This window comes from Amia ocellicauda, chromosome 14, assembly GCF_036373705.1.
Source record: "Amia ocellicauda isolate fAmiCal2 chromosome 14, fAmiCal2.hap1, whole genome shotgun sequence".
NCBI lineage: Eukaryota > Metazoa > Chordata > Actinopteri > Amiiformes > Amiidae > Amia > Amia ocellicauda.
The window spans coordinates 21,484,119-21,508,361 of record NC_089863.1 but is presented as its reverse complement, the minus strand read 5'-3'; the positions used below and the strand labels follow the sequence as shown (position 1 = coordinate 21,508,361).

The 24,243-nt window shown below is 47.2% G+C and overlaps 1 protein-coding gene across 1 annotated transcript in view; it reads right to left on the bottom strand.

Annotated features, from left to right (window-relative positions):
* Nucleotides 1-266: 266 nt before the first annotated feature.
* Nucleotides 267-24,243, bottom strand: part of LOC136767256 (regulation of nuclear pre-mRNA domain-containing protein 2) — a 32,263-nt gene continuing 8,286 nt past the window's right edge. Inside the window, exons 2-10 of the mRNA XM_066721028.1 lie at nucleotides 11,025-11,154; nucleotides 10,793-10,914; nucleotides 10,646-10,698; nucleotides 10,423-10,549; nucleotides 10,137-10,312; nucleotides 7,619-8,063; nucleotides 5,832-6,062; nucleotides 5,507-5,707; nucleotides 267-4,607 (exon numbers count right to left, since the gene is read on the bottom strand). Coding sequence (XP_066577125.1) covers nucleotides 1,921-4,607; nucleotides 5,507-5,707; nucleotides 5,832-6,062; nucleotides 7,619-8,063; nucleotides 10,137-10,312; nucleotides 10,423-10,549; nucleotides 10,646-10,698; nucleotides 10,793-10,914; nucleotides 11,025-11,154 — 4,172 coding nt within the window. The 3' untranslated portion in view covers nucleotides 267-1,920. The remainder of the gene's footprint in view (nucleotides 4,608-5,506; nucleotides 5,708-5,831; nucleotides 6,063-7,618; nucleotides 8,064-10,136; nucleotides 10,313-10,422; nucleotides 10,550-10,645; nucleotides 10,699-10,792; nucleotides 10,915-11,024; nucleotides 11,155-24,243) is intronic.

Here is a 24,243-nt window from a genome sequence, read left to right as displayed (position 1 = left end):
GGGCAGGCACTCCCGGGGGAAGGGGCGACCAATCGGCTGGTGGGAGGGGTTTACAGGAAGTCACACAATAAATACACATTAAATAACACCCCTCTCGGGAAGCACAAAAACCCAGAAAATGTGCAGTGAAACATTCCCGTGTCCCAAGGAGGGGGGCAGAGGAGGCACAGTGAACCCGGCTCCCTCCCACACAACAGCATCACAACAATACATTGTCAAAAACAACAATCACAGTAATGCTGATGACCGTAAAGAAAGTGCCTTCCTTGTGTTTGAAAACTCTGTTTTTTATTAAAGTCAATACAGGTGAAGTTCCCACGTGTGGCAGGCAGGCCTCCGGCTGCCTGCGCCCCCTGGCTGCGAGACGGCCGCGGCCCTCCGGAGCGCCCCATGCCCCGCCCACAGCCACCAAGCAGGGCTCACACAGGCGCAGACAGCCCCTCCGGTCGTGGCCACCGCTTCACAATCATAATCAATCATAATCATTATAAATGATAGTGCTAATGGCTGGTAATTATTAATCCTCACTGCAAAACAAGGACATTTCAGAGCACAGACAAACGTTCACATTCTCCATATATACAGACTGTACAGGCAGGTGCAGGAGGTAGGGGTGGGGGGGTGGCTGCACTTGACCATTTGGTTAACATGCATCAGCGAACGGGGAGGAAATGTAATCTCTCTCTCTCTCTCTCTCTGTGTGTGTGTGTGTGTGTGTTCGTGTCTGGTGTGGGACCGAAACACAAGAAAAACGCAGAGGAACGGCAACAAGACCAGGCAGGAGAGACTGGAGTGCAAGGTTCAATATAGATGTATTTGTTTTGTTTTTAAAAAGACAGTGATCAAATCAGAAAAAGAAAACAAAAAAACGAACGGCTAAAGAACTCGTCAAACAAGCCAAACAGACTTCTTACAAAGGTCATTAACACAAGATTTAATGAGCTAGATCAGTGGGTGTGGTGCTGTCCAATCCTGAGAGCTACAGAACAGTGTCTTCTGCACTAATTAATTGAACCAATTAGCGGTTTTCTTAGTCTTGATTAGAGTGCCTCCTGATTGAATATGCTTACAAATCCTGCATGACTGCCTCTCTCCAGGACCAGGGCTAGAGACCCTTACTGGACTGGACTGTAGCTCTTCAGGTTGGGGGCTGGACAATGCTGCATTTTTCCCCATGAGAAGAGAAAGATTTTGTGAACCCCTAACACGCACACACACACTCACTGCCCGCCCATCTGTTGAAGCACGTGGACACTTTGAATCTCAACATCCACTCTCACTCACTCACACACCCTCTCAACCTGACACACACAACGAAAGAAGAAGGAAGCCACAGAGCGTAAAAATTAAAACTGGAAAATTAAATAACCACCTTTCTCGGTGTTTTTTTTTCTCGCTTTATCAATTTTTTATTCTTCACGTTTCCCTCCATCCTCCTCCTCCTCCTCCTCCTACTACTACTGCTCCCAATTCGCGCGTTCATCCCGAGAGGAACACGGCGCGTGGGTTGGTGGAAGCTTTCCTGTATTCCAAGTAAAATGCTGGGATGAGCCCTCAGTGGGTGGATTCCTTTGGGAATGAATGGCGGCTGGGATGTGTGGGAGAGCAGGGCTAGGGGACAGTGAATATATATAATGGTGCCCAGTTCATTGCCCTCCTATGGGCAGCTAGGCAGGGAGCAGGTCATTCTGGGATGTGCGTTCAGCCAGGACAGCTACAGAGGGGAAGCAGAGCGCTGACACAGAGAGGAGCAGCTCGACAGGCTGTGTGTGTGTGTGTGTGTGTGTAGGCGTGACTGACTGGTTCCACAGTGCGTCTGGGAGCACACAGACACGCTGATGTCGGGGTGATAGCGTGGGTTCAGATCACCCGAGGGGTGCGTCTGCCCTGGGGGGTCAAACTGGGGGCGAGTCACAGGCCTCAGTAGCGGGGGGGCAAAAAGGGGCGCTTGGGAGCGTAGAAGGGGTGCCCCCCGCCACCCCCAAAAGACGGGCGAGGCCTCTTGCCCCCACGGAAGGGGTCCCGGTCGTGGAAGGCGGGGTGGGGCAGGCGGTGGGGGGGCCGGAGCTGGAAGTCGGGCCGGGGGGGGCCGCGGAAGAACTGTCTCTGAGGGTGCAGCTGCAGGGGCGAGGGGTGGGGGAGGCGCAAAAGGGATTGGGAGGGGGCAGATGGCGAATGGGGGGGCGCCAGGCGCGGCAGGCTGCCATGGTTACGCGGAGGCTGCGAGGCGGCAGAGGGGGAGGGGGAGGGAGACGGGGAGGAGGCCGGGGGGGGGTTCGGCTGTCTGAGTCCGGGGGGGTCGATGGGGGAGCGTGGAGGGGGTGCGGAGGGCGAGGTGGGATCGGAGGCGGAGGCTGTGCCGCGGGGGGGGCTGTCTCGCACTCGTCCCAGCAGGGGCGGGGGGGCCCCTGGGGCGCCGGGCCGGTGCAGAGGGGGGCGGTGGTGCGGGGGCCCGAAGTGCTCCTTCACAGTGCCGGGCCGGGGCAGGTCGTTGAAGGCAGGGGGGTCTCCCAGCAGGGAGGGCAGGAGCGGCGGCGGCGGCCCGTCCTTGGAGGGGGAGGGGGGCAGGGAGTGGGGGTGGTGCGGGGGGGGGAAGGGCGCCGTGGGGGTGGGGGGCTTCTTCCCGCTTCCCTCTCCCCGGACGCTGCTGTTGCTGTTGGCGATGGGGCCCGCCCCGGCCTCCATGCGGGGGGGGTAGGGGGGCAGCACGCGGTCCACTGGCACCATCACCCCCCCCACCAGCACGGCAGAGGGGGGGCCGCCGGCCTGGGGGGGCATGGAGATGACGAAGTCGCGCGGGGGCGGAGGGGGTTGGGGGATGGGGGGCGGCGGGTGCGAGTTGAAGAAGGCGGCGCCGGCATGTGGAGGGGGGAGGCGGTTGGGCGAGCTCTCGGGGTAGGGGAGCCGGGGCCGCTCCTCGAAGGGGAACTGCCCCGGGCCGGGGGGGGGCAGCAGCTGGGGTGGGGGCAGTGCGGAGACTGGGCTGCCCAGGCCGGGCATCTCGGAGGGCGGGGGCTGCTGTGGCTGGCCCGGGGGGGGCAGGAGGGGGTGTGGGTGGTAGGGCTCGGCGGTGGGGTCGTACCAGCCGGCAGGGGGGCGGGCGGCGTGGGGGGGCCGGGGCTTGCCAATGACGCGGATGGACTCCACGGTCTGGATGCGCTCGCCCGACACGCGCCGCGTGCTGAAGCCCAGCGTCTCGATGGGGGCGCCGCGCCCGCTGGCCCCCGCCTCGCCCGAGGACGAGGACACCAGCGTCTCAATGCGGTGGTAGTGCTCCTCCTCCCCAGCATCACCCCCCGTGCCCTCCTTCGCCTCCGAGGGGCCCGGGGCGGAGGAGGAAGAGGAGGAGGGCACGGCGGTGGGGGAGGTCAGGGGTTTGTCTCCGCCCTCAGCCTCTGAGGACTCGGGTGGGCGGTGCCCAGGATGTTGGCGGCCGGCAGTGCTGGCGTTGGGTGGGTAGCCCTCCTTGGGCCGCCGGTGGTCGGAGGAGGAGGAGTTGGCTGAGGAAGAGACGGCTGCCGAGGAGGAAGAGGAAGAAGAGGAGGAGGACACGGCGGGCAGCTTCCTCCTGGTCTCCTCTGTGACCTTCGCCCCGGACTTCAGGATGGACTTGGCCACCTTCTTGTCCAGGCTGAAGGAGGAGGATGAGGAGGGTGGCGCGGCTCCCCTGTAGTACCCGTCTTCGCCGTCTCCGAAGCCCGAGGTGTCGGCAGGGGGGTAATCAGCACCACGGTAGGCAGTGGGTGAAAGGTCACGAGACCCGGGGCCGAACCCCTTGTAGGAGGAGGAGGAGGGCAGGCTGGCGCTGGAGGAGGAGGACACGGCCGGGTGTTTGGTGGCTTTGCCTGGGTATGAGGCGTCCCCCCCGCCGCTGCCGCTGCTGCTGGGGGCGGAGCAAGAGGAGGAGGAGGCGGAGCCAGGGCTCAGGATCTTGGACAGCAGGGACATGGGCACGGTCTCCGCAGCTCCGGCGGGCTTGTCCATGATCTCGTCCTGCGTGGGGGTGGCCCCGCGCTCGTCTCGCACCGGGGTGCCGTCCACGTTGTCCGCGCTGGAGGCGGGGGGCAGGGCGGGCAGGCCAAGGAGAGCGACGTCCACCCCCCCGCCGCCCGAGCCCTGAGACACGGGCAGGGAGGGGCTGGGGCTGTTCCCACCACCGCCGCCCGCCCCCCCACCCGGCCCCAGGATGGGGATGTTGAGATTGAGGGCACTGAAGCCCGGGTTCCCCTGCAGGAACTTGTGGATCTTCATCTCAAGGCTGGAGGGCGAGGAGGAGGAGGCGGCGGCGGCCGACACCGACGGCTCCCTGTCCCGCTCCCTCGCTCGCTCCCGCTCCGACTCTCTCCTGTGCCCTGCCCCGGGGGCGGGCCGGTGTCTGGAGGCGGAGGAGGAGGAGGAGGAGCTGGTTTTGGAAGCGGAGCTGGAGGAGCTGACTTCGGGGGGGGCAGGGGAGCTCTGCGTGGGGAAGTTGTGTCCGCGGGCGGGGGCCGAGCTGGAGCTGGAGCTGGAGCTGGAGCTGGGGGGGCGCTCTTTGGCCGAGTTGGGCCCCCCCCCCCCCGCCGGGTGAGAGCTGTTTCCGGCTACACTGTGCAGGAGAGACGAGAGGCCTGGAGAGGAGCACAGCACAGTCACTGAACACAGCACAGCCACTGAACAGTCATAAGCACAGAGCACAGACACTGAACACAGAGACACAAAGATGCAAACACACACAGACACACTAGGGTTGGCTGTGCACCGGCTCCAGAGACCAGAGCAGCTCAAGGATCTGTCTGGCAAAACGTCGACCAAGAGGGTGTTCCTAGCAATTTGAGGAACGTCGGGGTGCACGGGGTTGAGGGCAAATCGTACAATTTTTTATGACATATCCAATAGATTTCAGTGCTTAACATAACCGGACATCTTCCAAAAACACCAGATGTGGGTCAAAGTACAATACATTGCGAAAAGTATGTTCGAACATCATTCCAAAATCATGGGCATTAATGTGGAGTTGGTGCCCCTTTGCTGCGATAACAGCCTCCACTCTTCTGGGAAGGCTTTCAGTAGATCAGGGGTTCACAGCTGGTGGACAATGGTCCAGATCCGGACCCCCGGATGGTTCTATCTATCCACAGGTTTTTGATTATCTTGTATTGTGGAAATGTGGTTTGTTTCGTTGGGATGTTTGCTTAATAACTTAATTACAACCAACCAAAAAAGGTCTGCCATCTCTACAATAGGCTAATAAAACTGTTGTCACAATGCTGAAAGTGCAAAATCATCTAGAATGTCATTGTATGCTGTAGCGTCCACCCTTCAGTGGAACTAAGGGGGTCTAGCCTGACCCATGAATAACAGCCCCAAACCATTATTCCTCCCCCAACACACCTCACAGTTGGCCCTATGCAATGGCAGTGAACAGAGTGCGGAGTTGAATGTCTGGAGCCACTCTGGAGCCAGCAAACCTGGAGCATCGCCAACCCTGACACACACACGGACACACAGAGACTCACAGCTCACTCACCCTGCAGGCTGGCCCCCTGGCCCTGCTGTTTGGACAGGGCGCTTAGAATACCCTCGGGGGTGATGTCCACCCGGGACAGGATGCTGGCCAGTGGGTTGCCAGGGGTGACAGGGGCCGGGGGGGCCGGAGCCCTGAGGGAGACACTATGAGGGGACGGGGCGTTGGGCGTCCCCGGGGATGGCCTGGGGCCTGGACTCACACCTGAGAGAGAGAGAGAGAGAGAGAAAGAAAGAGAGAGACGGACAGAGACAGGAGAAGTCAATTCACTCCTATACTCCTGCAATGCGTGTGCGCATGTGTAGGGGGACGGACGACACACACGCACCTGTGCTCTTCATGGCCGAAGTGATGGAGCTCAGGATGGAGCTGATCTTGCCGAGGTCCACGTTGGCCAGGTTGACGGGGAGCGGGGGTGCGGGGGTGCCGGGGGTGCGGGCAGGGGAGGCGACAGGGGGGGGCGCGGTGGCAGCGGTCTTCGCTAGGGGGCCCTCGGGGGTCCGGGAGGAGGGGGCAGGGCTGGATGCCGCGGGAGGGGGCTTCTCCCTCCGCTCCTCAACTGTGGACGGACAGAGAGAGTTTAGTGACAGCCAGTCCAGGGACCGGTCGTACTGACTGGATCGGTTCATGCAAAGGCGCTGTACGAAGCAGGTCAAGATCTGGCTCCGCTGATGCGATTGTTTGATCCGATTATTAAGCAGTGCGTGCGGTGACTAGGAGTTTTCTATTGACACGAACCGGCTCATCCCTCACTGCTGTGGCTATTTGAACATCTACCACTGCAATGACACCCTGGAAGCCTACGATGAAAGAGTGAATGATAAACCTTTAAGAAAACTGTGCTGTCAAAGTTAATTACTTAAACAAATCTTAATTGTTCACGCCATTTCCTAATGCGTAGGTCAAGCAGTCAAAACAACAAGGGTTTGAAATTGAAATCCCCAAATCTGAGGAATAAATGTAGCAGAGGGTGGGACATATTTTCATACAGTACTTTCACTCTCTCTTCTTTAGTATCAGTTTCTGTAGTTGAATGCAAATTAAACAATGGTACAAGTGTAACTCTAGCTGTGTAACACACTCACACATTTGACATGTATGTTTATGATATCGAGGGCACAGGTGAGCTGCACCGCAGGGCTCTACTCACAGGATAAGCGCTGCCCCTTGACACCCAGCAAGACTTTGTGCTTTTATTGCCTCTTAGCTAACAGTAGATTACTAATATAGCGGAGTTCTCAAAACAAATGAATGGCATCTGGTGATATTAAAATTATATATTTTGTAGACACCTCTGTTCAGGTTCAGACAATGATAATAAAATCACATTACAATAAAGGGATTTATATCACAATACTGTGTCCACGGCTGGGATTCAATCACAATGTCCTGCATACGTGGTAGAATAGAAACCTCTATGATGTTCAGTTGTTTAATTTGCTGTAGAGCCGGTGGGTTGTTGTTTATTTAATGCACTGCGCTATATACACATGTGGACGATTAATAAAATATTTACATTGATCTGTTATTCACATAAGAGAACATGTCAGCATTGATGCACCGGCTAATAGAGAACGCCTGGATAAGGGTGTCTGCCAATAAATACATTAATATAATTATAACTACACAGCTGTTATCAATGGTGTATTTGGTTTGTATGTATTTATTTTTTCTTCTACTCGTGTTTATAACTGCTACGGAGTACAGGCTTGCAGTTTTGTATCAGCGGGGAGATTAAGGCGGACCGTCTTGCTCTTCAATAACAGACACTGTGATTCACCCCAGCACAACACGTCTCCTCCCCACATATTCTAGATTTAATTGAGCGAGAAGCTGCAATAAAAACCTAATCGCACACAAACTACACCTCACCATAAAGACAAAACAGAATTCACAGTTCAACATTCCTCACCAAAAACCTCTAAAGGGTTTTGCCCGTCTTTAAATACCGGCGCTATGCGTGATTGACTGGTGGACTAAATGAAGTATGCAGAGTTCCTCCATTTTAAAAAGGTTGAGCACCGACTGGTTTAGCACAACACAATTGAGATGAAGATCGGAGCCTGGAGATGGTACCCTCTCCCTCCTCCTCCCCCAGCTCCCACCCTCTCTCACCGATGATGTGCGTGCTGTGCCCCTCCTCCTCTCCCTCTGACAGGTCCATGTCCTCCACGTCTCTGTTGTCGGTGGAGTGGGGGGCGGAGGCGGGTGCAGGGGCGCTGGCTGCTGCTGTGGGGGGGGTGGTGGTGGTGGTGGTGGCGGCGGCAGCTGGAGTGGTGGTGGAGGGGGGGGGCACAGGGGAGGGCGGGGTGCTGGGGGAGGACAATGGGCTGACCCCCCCCTCGAGCTCGTCCATAGCCTGGCCGTCCAGGTCCATGTCCAGGTGCGGCCCCCCCTCGGCCCGACCCATGCCATGGAAGGGCGACTCGGAGCCAGTGGGGGAGGGCGCGTCCTCGCTGGGGGAGGGCGGCGGGGAGTCCTCGGGGTCGGGCAGTGAGGCCTTCAGCACATCCAGCTTCCTCTTCAGGCTGGTCACGCGGTTCGCAAACGTCTTGTAGGCCTGGGGGGGGGGTTTACAGAGTTTGAGTGCAGGCTACAAACCTTAAAATCCTTATAAATATAGAACTTAAAGTAACCTACTAAAAAGAAGTAACCTATTAATGCCAACAATTGATAATGTGTCAATACAATGCCTTATAATGATATCCACTCAATTTTCATTACATTTCACATTGTCTAATTAGGCAATTAACGTTTCCAAATTACAGCTTTGTGCTGTCACTGCTTTCTCCCTCCTTCAAGAAGTAAATTACCCAATCACGTGTGTCGTATGTCCTGCCTCCTAAAGGCAAGTAACCAATCAGACATCAGATAGCTTGTGAGACGTTAGATGTATAGTTGCTGCGGACCCCCTTGCACCCCCTCACGGACCCCAGTTTGGGAACCTCTGGGCTAGAGTATAGATTCACAAATGTATTATAAAGCATGGTCAGGTGTCTTTGTTGGTAGGCTTGCAGAAAAAGTGTAACGTTTCTCCAATCCAGCAAACATGCAGCTTAACTACACTCGGGTTGAGATGGAAAACTAAAACAAATAAATATTATATGTGCGTTACCTACCTATTTAATAATATTTTCTGATCGCACCACATGGCATGATCTTGCATTTAAATATAATTAAAATACAGAAGGAAATAATTGCCCTGCTTACAGAAGCTAGAGTATTGTAGAAATAGCATAATTAATAGCATTATCATCAAAATCCATCAATCATCATACATCATGTCATAAGGGGCCAAATGTGTTCTTTTGAAAGAATAATGTTTGAACTTGGACTCTTCCTTTAGGGTTCAAAGGTCAATTATATGTAGTCTGGCCTTATAAATGCTTTCAGATTGAAGAGTCACATTAATATTGGACATGTATAGGAAACCATGTGTTTTTTGAAAATGTACTTGACATTGACCTTTTGTTTCAGATTAAAAGCAAGATTTAACCAATTTTACCTCTATAATGCCTCACAGAGAGGAGATAGTCTATATGAAACCATATACGGGGTTTCAAAATGACCCTTTATTTGACCTGTGACCCCTCAAATTCAATTAGTATTAGTATTAAAAAAAAACAAAAAAACGCAAGGCTCAAAGCTGCAATCTGAATTCAGATTTGTAATGAACATCATAAGTGTACTGCTAAAATAGTACAAGCACTTTAATCTTAACCTTTGACCTCCCCTTAAAGGTCAATCAACGCTTACAATTGTTGATATTGCCCTAGACTTTCACTAAGGTCACAGTGAGAACTGGCTCTGAATTACAGAATGCAGTTAGGCTCATACCTATTATGGAACACGTATAGGAACCCATGTATGATGCCTTGGCTGATGACCTTTGACCTTCCTGTAATGTCAAATGCAATATGCTCGCATAAATCCTTCCAGAAAAGAGCTATGAAGCGGCTTTAAAGCTACAATTCCTTAAAGTTGTTTCACATACTGAAACTGCCTGTATTCATCACATACTTGTCTAAACAATAATTAAAACATCTGTTTTGCAACGCAGATGAAGTTTCTAGAAACTTCTAGTTATTATTATGACAATGATGTTAGGTAGGTTTGTGTAGCCTAATATTATTGGGAGGTATTTATTCATTCCATCCCAGAGTACTGTGAGGCATTGTGGCTGAAAGAACAAAAGTAACCCAGGTATTGGGTTTTCTGTTGGCGTTTCTGTAGTGAGGCTGGGTTGCAAGTAAATATGGCCGCTGTGGCCACTGATTCTGAGAGAACTGAATGGTGGATGCAGGTTTACAGGAAGTTTGAGGGGCGTTAAAGCACGTGAGTTTTATCATTTTCATCAGGAGTATTTTACGGGTATTCCGTTGTGTAGGCTGGATACAACAGGCTACATATGTTTAGTAACACAGTCTGTGCAATACGCCCTGACATTAATGGCGATGACTTTACAGCTCCCCCTTCTGAAGATGCGGTGCATGCAGCAATGTGCTGCGCAGTAGAGCAGTGCTGTGCAGTATATTTTAGCAGTACATATATTATAGCGCAGTATACTGCCGTGTGGCTCTGAAGCTGGCGTCTGCGTGTACTCAGGGGGTCGGGGCCGAGGGGAGGGACTCACGTTGGCCACGATCTTGACCTCCTTGTACTGCATCTCGTAGAAGACGTCGGCGCTCTCCAGCGCATCGATCAGCTGGGGGCCCCCCCGCACCTGCGCCTCCAGGAACGACACAAACTCCTCCAGCTTCCCACTGCCATCGTCAAAGTCCTTGGAGAACTTCTTCCCTCCAGCCTTGTCTGGGAGACAGACGGGGACACAGTGAGGGACAGAGAGAGACCAAGAGCAGCACAGGACACAGTGAGGGACAGATACAGTGGGAAGAAGGATGAGAAAGAGGGAGACTGACCTTTAAGGCGCTTGAGCGTCTCGGTGCTGCACACGTCCACCCGCAGAGCCGCCAGCTGTTTCTCCTTCAGCTCCGCCTCCTCTGCGGAGCGCTGGTACACGGATAGCTGCTCGATGAACGTCTGGGGCTGCAGGGGACAAGAGAGTGAGACCGTCAGACAGAGAGAGAGAGAGACTAAGAGTGAGAGAGACAAACAGACAGAGAGAGAGAGAGAGAGACTCACTGCAAACTCTGCCACGATCTTCGACTTCAGGGCGGCTTTGGGGTTAACTGGCACTGAAACAAAACAAAATTAACTTAGATTTGAACTTCGACGCTGATGGTGATGCGTTTCCTGTACCGGCGCACGGAGTCCCTGGCCCAGCCTCACCTGCCACTGGCTCCTTCTTGGCCAGGCCACTCTTCAGCTCGGTGATCAGCTCCTCAGGGTACACACTGCGCTCCTCCCATATGGTGAAGATCCGCTCCACAGACTTGCGCACCTTGGCATCCCTGTGGGGAGAGAGAGTGCTTGAAACGCTGCCTCGGTGTGGTACGGTGCTGTTCTGCGTGGTGTAGTGTGGTATGGTGTGGTAAAACGCGGTGTGGTGCAGTACACTCACTTGACCAGCAGGGCGGCCTCGGGCAGCACCTCGGCAAAGGAGGCCCGGTACACAATGGCGTTGCGGCGCTTGCAGTTCTGGATGACATCATTGGCCAGGTAGAACAGGTTCAGTCTGTGAGGGGCCTCCGCTGAGAGACAGAGAGGGAGAGTTAGAGGGAGAGTAGCAGGGGACAGACTAACAGGGAAATGCAGAGAGGATGAGAGAAGGTCCCAGACGTCATTCAAATGAAGGAGAAAGGAGTGAGTTCATATGCAAATCAGCTATAGGCCAAGCACATTGTTTCTGCAGGAAAATCCCAGAAAGGGGGAGAGTTCTGGCATTAGCGCTACAGAAGCCTGTGGATTCGGCGGAGGAGACATGGACCGATATTCTGTACGTGTTTGTAAAAGTTCGATCATTTCTCCGTTTTGCCAGTTTACTTCCACTGTGTTTACTGGGTTATTGGTTGCAAGCAGGGTGCCGGGTTGGTTCGGACTCACTACCAAGTAAAAATAAAAAAAGTAAAAAGGAGGGAAAAGCAAACGATATGTCAATCTAGGTGTGTAATCGCACTATGACCAGGTCATCAGGCTGTATGGTTGCGTTTTGTCGTGTGGTCACTGGACCAGCGCTCACAGATCATTTGAACCAGTGAACCCAGTATTACCCAGTTTCCACTGGCCATGTTCAGGTGCACCTCAGTGTGGCCGGGCAGTAACTGTGCACCTAAACTGTGCCCAGCAGCATTTCCTCTCATTGTCGCGAGTACAGCTGGCCTAGGAAGCAACTGTGAGACATGAAAGGTCAAAACGCAGTCTGGGACACTCAGGCACTCTGGGTTTAGGGTTTTAAAGGTAAAGCTTGGATTACCATTAACAGTTATAGTGATAATGAGGGATTACAAATATAATTATAATCTCTGCTTCTTCATATGATTGATCACATAAAAATTAGCCTCCGTTTTAAACATTTTAATAGTTTTAAGATAGTGTAAACGGGAAAGCTTAAAACCGTGCCATTTAAATAATTGAGAGAATTTACAAGACAACGGGACATTTAATTTAAATCCAGGACGAATATTTCATAGTTGCGTGTATTTATAATAAAAAAAAAGGAATGCATTTCGTCACAGCACATTGTATGCAGTCCGATGCAGTCCTTTCTCCGGCAGGATTTTTGCGATCTTTTAAAACACTCTTAAATGTCTTTCTGTGCCAAGCAATTAATCCTGTGCGTCACTTTTCCACCGTGCATTAATAACTGCTCTAGATGAATCGCTTTCCCAAGGTAAAAAAAAAAGCGGCCGTCATTACTGTAGTTACAATTTCCAAATGCAGTAGCGCTGCATCAGGGACGTCACGGTACTGACAGTTTGGGCCTCAGCCGGTACGATGTACGAAACTGTGACTCCTGAAACTAGTTCGGGCACAGGCGGAGGTGCAGCTGAGCCCCAGTGGAAACCCCCTGGCCCGGCATGGCCACGCTGAGGTGCAGCTAAATGTGGATAGTGGAAACAAGGCATATGAGATACAGCGCTCAGTTCATGGTCACATAACAAGAGGCATTGTGTGGGTCTTGACAGTGCAGCAAAGATAAAGCTAAAATAAATTTGAAAAAAGCACGACATTACATTGTAGATCTATAATCTCCCAAAAGTCTGGGTGTGCAGATGTGTGATTTACTGATTGCTCAAAAGAACTTATTTTTCATTTTTCAAAGTTGGACATTACTGCCTTAAAATAAAATTAACTATAAACAAACTACCATCAGCATCACTGTAATGCAGTCTAACACGTTTGCATGCATCAAGATTATATTTTGCATGATTTATTGGCATATAACTTCTGACATAAGTGTGAAGCATTACATACATCACCAACCTGTTGCTTCATCAATAACACTCAGAATTGTTGCAACTACAGTATTTTCAACCTCCACCATTTCTAGCGACTCGGTCTGTTTTTCGTTACGGTCACAAGTTCTTGGTCAAAGGTGGCTTAACCTTTTTGAGTTGTAGTCGCAAAAATGCACCCCTAGTTGACAACGCAAGGACATGACGGGCCATTTGCCGGCATTTGTTTTCCTGCTCCATTCACACAGATTTTTTCCCACCTGCAAACCTGATTTCCCCGAGTCTTTGGGCTAAATGTGCACAAGCATCATCACTTCACGAGTTAAAAGCACAGCAAGCTGCGTGTGAGAGCGAGCCACTATCTTTCTTCCCAATCATCCCCCCACTCTGGATGAGGGGGAAACTATTTATATGCAGTGTTAACTGGTGAAATTACATTACAACGGACTTGTACATTACAACGCACCATCATCATTGCTAAGCCCATTGCTAGTAGTGATGAGACACTGACCTTAAAACTCTGTACCACAAATCTTAACTGCTGTGAGAGTGACTTAATTGTGGACATGTGAGTGAAGGTCACTTTGACACATCAGAAGCTGTACAATTATAATTTGTATTGGTTATTGTTTTAACTTAAGCGCTAACAGCAGCTAGTGAAGCGGCACAAGAGGCAGTGTATTCAATTCAATGTATTTTTTAAATATATACATGCATGACTCATTTTTTCCCCCTGAATTCCACGATTCCGTTTATGTTCTGCAGACATGTTCTGCCCTTCTCACGTGTGAGATTTATAATCCGTTAATCTCACAAGATTCAGTCTCTCTCAACTTCAGACCCCTGGCCCAGACTACTCGAGATCACCCTCTGTTATAGTCAGACACCCTGCATGTGTTAACACACAGTGGATGAGGTGCTGACACGGAGCTGTGATGCTTGTTTACATGACACTGACACACCCACACACCCCTCTGGCTCACTACTGAATCTTTCATTGACTAAATATTACAGTTTATAAAACAGATCTGATACTTGGTCTTGACACATGCGCACAGAGGGTGACGCTACTTCCATCAACACACACACACACACACCAGCCCAAGGATTCATATACAGGAATCACTCCCATGACATCAGCCAATCATGCCAGCAGAGACCCAGAATCCAAATTAATGTTCGATGGAACTTGTTATAACCAATGTCTTGATTAGAGTCAGTAAGCGAACAGCCCAGCCAACCAAAAGGCATGCACACAAAAATAGACAAAGTATGCCACCATTGAGAATATCCTGAACAAATCAACTAACCAATATAATTAGATGAACAGTGGTAAGGACAGTTTAAACTGCAGCCTGGGACACAGTACACATTGACATTACACACATCACTATACTGGATATACAGAGAAAATTTGTAGGAAAGACTACAACTCCCAGAATGCAGTGCCACGATAACAGGAAGCCCTGCTCTCAATTAGCAGGTAAACACAGATCGCTGAAATCTGAAAATCGTTCAAATGTCCTGCTTTCTGAACTGTGCTTATGAGCTCCCACCCTTAACTTGCAGCACAATACAGTATATCCTCACCACTACAACACTGGCCTGTGTGTGCAGGATTATTTATTCAGTCACACAATGACTGACTGACACTGAGATATTGTAGCCTACATACACTACTACTACTACTACTACTACTACTAATCTGCATACTTTGGGGTAGATGTACTACATTTCAAAATTAACCCGGCTTATAAACACACAAAAAAAACAACAACATATATACGAATCCCCAGAATGTTTTTTAAAATACAAATAACCCCACAAATGTTTACAAATAATTGTTCAAGAGATCTCAGTTTTGCTAGGAGCACACTTGTCTAGAAGCTGGTCAGAATTACACAGCAAAACAACAAACTAAATTGGGCTGTGTTGAATAAATATAAAATCATCTTCAAATGTACATAGTTGTCTCATTATTACTGTCAGTGATATTTAATCCTAACAATAATAATACATGTACATTGCTTACTATGCATTGACTGTAAAAGTGGTGCAGATGTCTACTCTCTATCCTTTGCTAAGAAATCAAACGGTTGGGTTTGTTGTGTTGAATACATCTCGGACGATTTTTTATTTTTTTTTGTATTTCTTAATCTTAGATTAATTTCTTAATCGTGTCAATTCTGTAATTTGTGTAGAAAATGGGATTCCGAGATTTAGGTTGACCGACCATCTGAAATAAACTAGAAACATCTTAAATCTGTACCTTCACCCCCTCGCATTTACATTCTCGTGATAAACTTCTGCCCCCCTCCCAAATTGCGGTCATAAAACGGTCTACAGTACTAATCAATGTGCCCAATTACATTTTTACAATACAAAAAAATGCTTAATTAAGTTTGAATCAGTAAAATGTTCAAAACATACATCATTTGACTCCCTTAAAGGCACTCTCATTTAATGAGGACTTTCAGCAAAGCTGCCATTCTTCCCATCTCCTCTTAGAGACTTCTTTTAAACCATACCAAAAATCTGTTTTACAAGATTTTTTGATTGGTTAACACTCACAACAAAGATTTCTGCTATTGGTTATGAATCACTAAGAAAAATATGTGCTTAACACAAGAAGAATGTTGCAATAAAACATTTTTAAAAAGGGTTTTTCCAAACTTTATCCGAATAACTCAATCAGAATAATCAACAGAATACTCAACTACCAAAATAGTAATTAGTGACAGCCCTAGATCGTATGTACTAAAATAAAATGTTAATGAAGACCGATGCAGTTTTGAGTTGTTCTGAATATCACTGTGTCCCATCACTCACCTAATCGTTAACTATTTAAAGCAGGTTTACTCCTCTAATAGCCACCCACGGACATATTTCTTTCAAATGCTTTCATATTTGACTGTTCTAAAAAGTAAAGCACTTGGGGGCTGACCTGGGGAATACTTTACTACAACATTTATGATGGTTAAGTCTGAATCACAAATCACCTGGACATTCACAGAATACAGAATGGGGTGTTTTTATAGCAATAGAAAACATCAGACTAACTGAGCTTTTAAAGGCATACAGGGCTCTACAGTACAAGCATTTGCAAGTAAAAATAATGTGTGAATGTAAAATATAAGTTTGGCCGCACAGTATGAATACAATTTTTGAGCTCTATAAGGAAATACTACATTGAAATGATTATGATAACGATATTTTATACAAATCATTATTATGGTAGCAAATGTGGGAAATGTAGTTCGGTTGTGGAATGTCGCAATTAATCGAGAAGGCAACGAAAACTACAAGTCCCGTGCATTTGTTTTTCATTTGAGCATTAAATATGAACCATTTACCATGCGTCACTAACTTTTTTTTTTTTTTTTTTTTACAATTTTAAACTGTGTGTACAAAGTTAACTGTGGCAATTGTAAGTGTCGCTGTAGTATGCACATTCAAATGTAAATGCAAAAGCCAATTGCAATTGTATTTTCAAAAACTTCCCCTACTTTATGATGGACTTCATTCAAATGATTATGTATTTGTGAAAATAGAAAAACAGTAGCTCTCTTTACAAATACATGTCTTAGCTCTTACGCTGTTTTCTGGACAAAATGTAAACGCTATTGCAAACACATGATCATCCTCAACTGACCTCTAACCTTCGACCTCTGAACCTCTCAACACACCCACACAGGACTGAAGCACTGCCATTGGTCAGCGATCATTGTTCGCTGTTCTGTGCTCTATGGTGTCTGTTCACAAGACAAGTGCTCTATTTCAAGTATTGATGCAGACCTGGAAATCAGACGGCTCCTGCAATTACGATTTTGAATGTTACAGTCGCTTAATTTATTTAAAATAAACCTGATACATAGGATGACACTGTTGACTGTAAACACATTATAGGGACTGGTACATTATAGGGAAGTACCAGTCGCCTCCCACCAGTCTCTGGATTTCCTCGCGCTCACCGAGACATGGATCTCCCCAGGCAACTCTACCACCCCTGCTGCCTTATCCTCTCTCTCTGTCCTGTCCCACTCCCCTCGTCTTACTGGGCGGGGAGGAGGAATAGGGCTCCTCTATCTCAACCCACAGCTTTGAATTCCATGCAGTGGAAATCACCTCTCCCTCTCACCTCTTCCTTCTAGTTCTCTACCGTCCACCTGGTCCACTCACCTCCTTCCTGGATGAACTCTACTTTCTTCTCTCCTCTCTCCCCTCGCTGTCCTCACCTACCATCCTCCTGGGAGACTTCAACAAAAATGGAAAAGGACCAAACTCTCAGCTGCCCTCGAACTCTACCGCTCTCTACTGTCCACATTCTCGTCCTCTCTCACCTCAGCCAAGAAGTCTTACTTCCAATCTCTCTTCGAATCCACTATCAACAACCCTCGCAAACTCTTCTCCACCTTCTCCTCCCTCCTTGCCCCCCCACCCCCTCCTCCTCCCCCATCTCTCACGGCTGATGATTTCACCTCCTTCTTCTCCTCCAAGATTGCAGACATCCGCAGGCTCTTCAATACTGCACCCTCATCTCCCATCACACCGAAACCTCCCACCGACCAAGCTTCCTTTTCTTCATTCTCACCTCTCTCAGATGCTGAAGTTTCAGCTCTCCTCCTCCGTCACAAACCCACAACATGCGACCTGGACCCTCTCCCTTCTCGTCTCCTCACTACTCTCTGGCTGTTTGCATTTAAACAAGCTGCTGTCATCCCACTGCTCAAGAAACCAACCCTTGATGCAACCTCTCCTCAGAACTACTGCCCTGTCTCCCTACTTCCTTTCCCCTCCAAGACTCTCGAGCGGGCGGTCCACCGCACAGCTCACTCCACTGAAACGGCTCTCCTGGCTGTCACTGACTCCCTCAGACGCGCTCGGTCAGCCTCCCTCTCCTCAGTCCTCATCCTCCTTGACCTCTCTGCAGCATTTGACACCGTCGTTCACTCCATCCTCCTCTCCTGCCTCGCTGATCTTGGGATCTCTGGGACTGCTCTCACCTGGTTCTCCTCCTACCTCAGCGACCGGTCCTACCAAGTGACATGGCGAGGCTCCTCATCCACCCCCAACCTCTCCTCACAGGTGTTCCCCAAGGCTCCGTCCTGGGCCCACTCCTATTCTCTCTCTACACTCGCTCCCTGGGCCCCCTCATCGCTTCCCATGGCTTCTCCTACCACCTCTACGCTGATGATGCCCAGATCTTCCTGTCTTTTCCCTCTTCTGACCCTCTCATCCCCTCATGCATCTCTTCCTGCTTGTCTGCCATTTCCGCCTGGATGCACTCGCACCACCTCAAGCTCAACCTCTCCAAATCAGATCTCCTCTTTTTCCCCCACTCTTCCTCACCTTCTGCTGACCTCCCCATCTCGATCCCCTTGGAATCGACCACACTCTCTCCTTCTTCTTCCGCTAAAAATCTAGGAGTCACCCTCGATCCTGCGCTCTCCTTCTCCCAGCACATCACCACGCTGACGCGCACCTGCAGATTCTTCCTGAACAACATACGCCGGATCCGTCCCTTCCTCCCCGACTACTCGACTCAGCTACTCGTCCAGTCACTGTTCCTGTCCCGCCTGGACTACTGCAACTCCCTCCTGGCCGGCCTGCCTGCATCCAATACCCGCCGCTCCAGCTCATCCAGAACTCTGCGGCTCGTCTGGTGTCTCTCTGCCACGATTCGCACACGGTACTCCTCTGCTCCGCTCCCTCCACTGGCTCCCGATACCGGCACGCATTGAGTTCAAGACTTTGACCCTCACCTACCGCTGTCTTGACCACACTGCACCAAGATACCTTCAGACACTCGTCTCTCCATACATCCCCTCCAGGCCACTGCGCTCCTCCAGTGCCAGAAGGCTAACTCTGCCTCCTCTCCACTCTCCTTCCTGCAGAGCCGCTCCTTCTCATCTCTGACCCCTAAGTGGTGGAACGACCTGCCCACCGAAGTCAAAACAGCAGAGTCCCTGACCTCATTCTGGCACTTACTCAAGACGCATCTCTTCCCACAGCACTTGTAATATTAGTCCTCTATCCCTGCTAGACAGCACTTCACAGTTTTATTATGCTCCTTGCGTTCTTGATTGTTTTCCTCCTTGCTCCCTTTCCCGTAGCCCTCGTCTGTAACCCTACATCTTGACAGCACTTAGCTTTCACAGTCCAGGATGTAGGAAGTCTCTTACTGTACTTGTGTAAATTGTAATTGTAATTTGTAAAATGTATTATTTTGAATTTCTATGTTTTGGCTAAGTTGAATTTATAATGATTGATGCCTCGTACTTCTCTGTATTTTTGCACTTATGTTGTAAGCCAAGAAATAAAAATAATAATTATAAAAGTAAAATTAGAAGTGGAGGTACACCGTACAGAGTGACAAGTGTGGGTCCTGTTGGCTATTTTCATCTTGATCATGACCTAGGTTACCCAGCTAACACACATACAAAAATGCCAAACTTTGTGCCAAATCACTTTATACTTCAGAAATAAACACAGTGCAAACAGAGAGCTAAAATCACATGAACTGAACCTATTATATAGCACTGAGCCCACGGTAATGTAATTAGTTTATTTTACGGTTTGTCAGGTATAATCGCCCTGGAAAAGGGTGTCTGCTAAGAAATACACCGATCAGCCATAACAATATTAGGCAGGTGGTCATAATGTGGCATGGACTCCACTAGACCTCTGAAGGTGTGCTGTGGTATCTGGCACCAAGACGTTAGCAGCAGATCCTGCAAGTCCTGTAAGTTGCGAGGTGGGGCCTCCATGGATCGGACTTGTTTGTCCAGCAAATCCCACAGATGCTCGATTGGATTGAGATCTGGGGAATTTGGAGGCCAAGTCAACACCTTGAACTCGTGATTCATCAGACCAGGCCACCTTCTTCCATTGCTCCGTGGTCCAGTTCTGATGCTCACGTGCCCATTGTTCATGTTCATGTTCACTTGCTGCCTAATATATCCCACCCACTGTTATTCACTTCACCTGTCAGTGGTCATAATGTTATGGCTGATCAGTGTAAATAATAATAAATATAAAGCAAAGTTAGCCTATTTTAGGTACTTCTTGAAGCAACTGCCATGCACATGATGTGTTGACAAGTTAATAGAAACAAGTACATGAAATCTAGAAAACAGTGTTTGCAATCAATAAACCCAGAAGGCCGATGTTAACACAAAAATACGAGCACTGATTTCACATTAATGAAGAACATAATAAAAGCATGATCTGAACATTTAAATGTTACAGTTCAGACAATACTGTGTGCAAACATTTAATACATTCGATGACTGTTCACTGTAAACACTGTACAGGGAACACAAGCAGATACACACAATAAGTGCAATTAATGTGAGTTAAGCTCCAAGTTTGTAAAGCATTAATTTCTGAAGTCAATAGTGATTCGGCACAAGGGCTGGCATTTTTGTATCAGGGTTTTTGAGTTTTTAGAATTTTGTTTTCATATTAAGATTTTTTTTTTTTTTTTTTTTTTTTTTTTTGAGTTTTCACCCTTTCCTCCATTAAAGTATAAGTGAAATTGAGAGACATTTTATGTTGAAATACCACTCAAATTGAAATAGAAGTTGTTGGGTGAATATAGCATAGAAAATTAAGGAATTAGGTGCGTTTGAGAGAACATTTGGCCCTAAAGCGTATACATACATTTTTAAATGAAACAAACTGCTACAAAAATAGTTTTTTGTAATTTTCCAGGGGTCATACCACCTGACATCGTAACTTGACACAACCTCAGCATGGCTCAAATGTCAAATTACCAAATATTTGCGAGAGAATTGCTAATCTTGTTTCTGCAGGGGTCATTTGGGGTCTTATTTTGTGTTGCCATATCCTGTTCATAGTATTCTTAAAGTGATATTAAATAAAAATGCTTATACATATATACATACACGTATATATACAAACACACATATATGTATACATAAACACATATACATACATATACACTCACCTAAAGGATTATTAGGAACACCATACTAATACTGTGTTTGACCCCCTTTCGCCTTCAGAACTGCCTTAATTCTACGTGGCATTGATTCAACAAGGTGCTGAAAGCATTCTTTAGAAATGTTGGCCCATATTGATAGGATAGCATCTTGCAGTTGATGGAGATTTGTGGGATGCACATCCAGGGCACGAAGCTCCCGTTCCACCACATCCCAAAGATGCTCTATTGGGTTGAGATCTGATGACTGTGGGGGCCAGTTTAGTACAGTGAACTCATTGTCATGTTCAAGAAACCAATTTGAAATGATTCGACCTTTGTGACATGGTGCATTATCCTGCTGGAAGTAGCCATCAGAGGATGGGTACATGGTGGTCATAAAGGGATGGACATGGTCAGAAACAATGCTCAGGTAGGCCGTGGCCTTTAAACGATGCCCAATTGGCACTAAGTGGCCTAAAGTGTGCCAAGAAAACATTTCGATTAAGAATTATATTGGGTAAAATAACTTTTACTACAAATTTGTTCTCTGCATATACGTTTGGACGGTTGCACCACCTGACATTTCACTCTATACAGTGTACCTCCACTTCAAATTTTACTTCCCTATAAATGTGTTTACAGTCAACAGTGTCATCATATGCATCAGGTTTATTTTAAATAAATGAAGCGAATGTAACATTCAAAATAATCATAATTCCAGCTGTAGATTTGTGGTAGTTTAACTGCACTGTACATATTATACCCTTAACAGTGTTTCAATTTACTTTAAGTATTTCCATGCAGAACTTCTCTGTGCAGAAGCCATTGGCTGCGTTCTTGTAGTGCCAATATGCACAGATCTACGGGGCTCCACCAATGGGAAATCCACGCTACATGAATGGGACCATTGTCAGCCTAGGTACATTCTAGTTTAGCCAATCACAGACGAGAAGTAACAAATCCCACCCTCCAGTCAATCTTCATTACAGCTACATAGTGAGACACTCAACAGTACAGGCTTAATAAAATCAATGTATACTCTTATTTTGCTTTTATATAAACAAATGTTAGATTCACATGTCGATAGTGGCCTTCGTTAATGAACAGTCAAAGTTTAGAAATCAGTTGGAACAAAAACCAACAAACAAGGGTATGTGAGGACTGGAATTGAAAACCACAGCTCTCTACAATAGTATCACTATACAACAAAAAGCAATATACTTTGCTCATCAGTATAATCTAGTATTAGCAAGTATGATCCACAATAATAATGTTAACTAAACATTTAATCTCATTAAAAGTGTCCCTAAAACAAGATCATTTTAACTCAAAGCAAAGACAGATCAAACATATTACTCACTTTAATATAGAAATAGGTGTATACCAAACAATCTTTCATTTTGACATGAAGGAATCGATACAAGTAAGAGGCATAACTTTTTTAAAGCAAAACCTTTTTACATTTTTAGCTTCTGTGTACATGAAATGCCAATACTCATTTAAAGTTATTTATACAACACCAGCCAAGGTGCATCACTGGTTCACTTCCGTCCGTGCCCAACTCCACCGGTGTACAATCCATTAGCATCCCCCGCCCACTCAACAATTCTGTAAGACTGACTGACGCCATGCTTATGCAAATTTCTGGGGGAAGCACAGAATGCTTTGCTAGGAGTGGACGTTCTGATTCATGCATCATCCACCACTGTAAAACATTTCCAATTAAAGATTGTGTCTGTTTATTCTTTCTAACTTCCTCAATGGCCACATCTCTGGAAGATTTAAGCACTTGCTTTAGTTTGAGGGAGTCTCCAAATAGCTATGTTGGCACCTTCATCTTTTTTGGCGGAGGGGCTTTATCTGAAACTGCAAATATAGTTTTACTTCAAGGCATTGATATAATAGACCGAGCAGAATTTTGACCATGTTTTTGTTGGAAAGGGGCAGTGAATTAATTTGATGCAGCAAGTGGAAGTTGTTGTGTTTGTTTTGCAGAAGTACACTCCACCTCAATATTATGGCATCTTCTCAAGTGCACAGAAAGACTGCTTGAATTTCCAGTGTAGCTAATCTCTGTTCGGCATAACTTGCAAATTGCGTTTGATTTAACAAGATCCTTTTAATTTTTGTTTTAAATGATTCCACATTTTAAAATTAACTGGAGAGATTTGCATTTGCACGATTTTTAATAATCAACGTCATCGTTTTCATCAATTAGTTCTTGAAGATCTACTAACAATAATAACATTGTAATTGTTAATGTTTTAGTATTAATTATTTTTTATGAATTAATGAGGTCCATTCGTATCGGTATGACTTACTCATTATTGTTTGAACCGAACCTAGAGTCTGTATCGATATTTCATCCATAGTGGTGAATCGTTACACCCCTAGTCAATAGTCTACCACAGTACATGACACCACACACCACCATGTTAATAGTTTACCACAGTACACCACACCATGTTAACAAGCTACCACAGTAGACAACACTACACTTGAGTAGTGCTGAAGCTAGCGATTATGATGATAATCGATTATTCAATACATAAAATTATCGATTATTTGAACAATAACAAAAACTTTGCTTTATTATCAATGCATTCTTATGGGGTCCTGGTGCCATCATGGCATCCTATTCTTGAGTTCACCAAACTCTGTAGATACAGGGCTCTGAGGAGGACTAGACCTTTTACATTACACTCCAGATTAAAAAATGAAAACCCTTCCCAGCTACCAGATGTTGAAAATAATTACAATGACTTAACACCTGAAATTGCTTTAAAATGTAAATTTAAATATGATGAACGAAATAAACAAAATTAACCAAATTGTGTTTTTCATTAACTCTTTATGCTCCTGTGTACTACATGTCCATGTTCAGTACAGACATAAATACAAGGTTCTTATTTCTGTAAATGTAAATGCATTAATTAGTTTACAATATTATACTTTATAATAAATAACTTTTGTAATAAAAACAATAACTCAAATGTAAATACAAATATTAAACAATACACCGAAACAAATAATATGCAATACACTGGATCTCATATGAAAATAATAAATACACTGAAACGTAAATAAAAAATAAAACACTGAAAACAGTAATTATCAACTACAACTCCATTCCTATTACAACCTGTGCCATCACCCACTTGCTTAGTGTCATTTATTGAAATGTTCAATACAACAAGCTTGGAAGACAGCGCTATAGATGCGCTACAGGGCTCTGCGCAGCATTGTGATGGATCTAAACAACATGCGATTGGATAAAAACAGGGAATGATCGCCATCCCTGGCTTTCAATTCACATTCTACCGCATCAGCACTGGCTTTGGGAATGATGTGAAACGACATGGTACTGAGGGGTTTCATGTGACATGCATGCATACATCATATAGAAGTGGTCAAATGCTCAGTCCTGTTGTCCTCTGTAG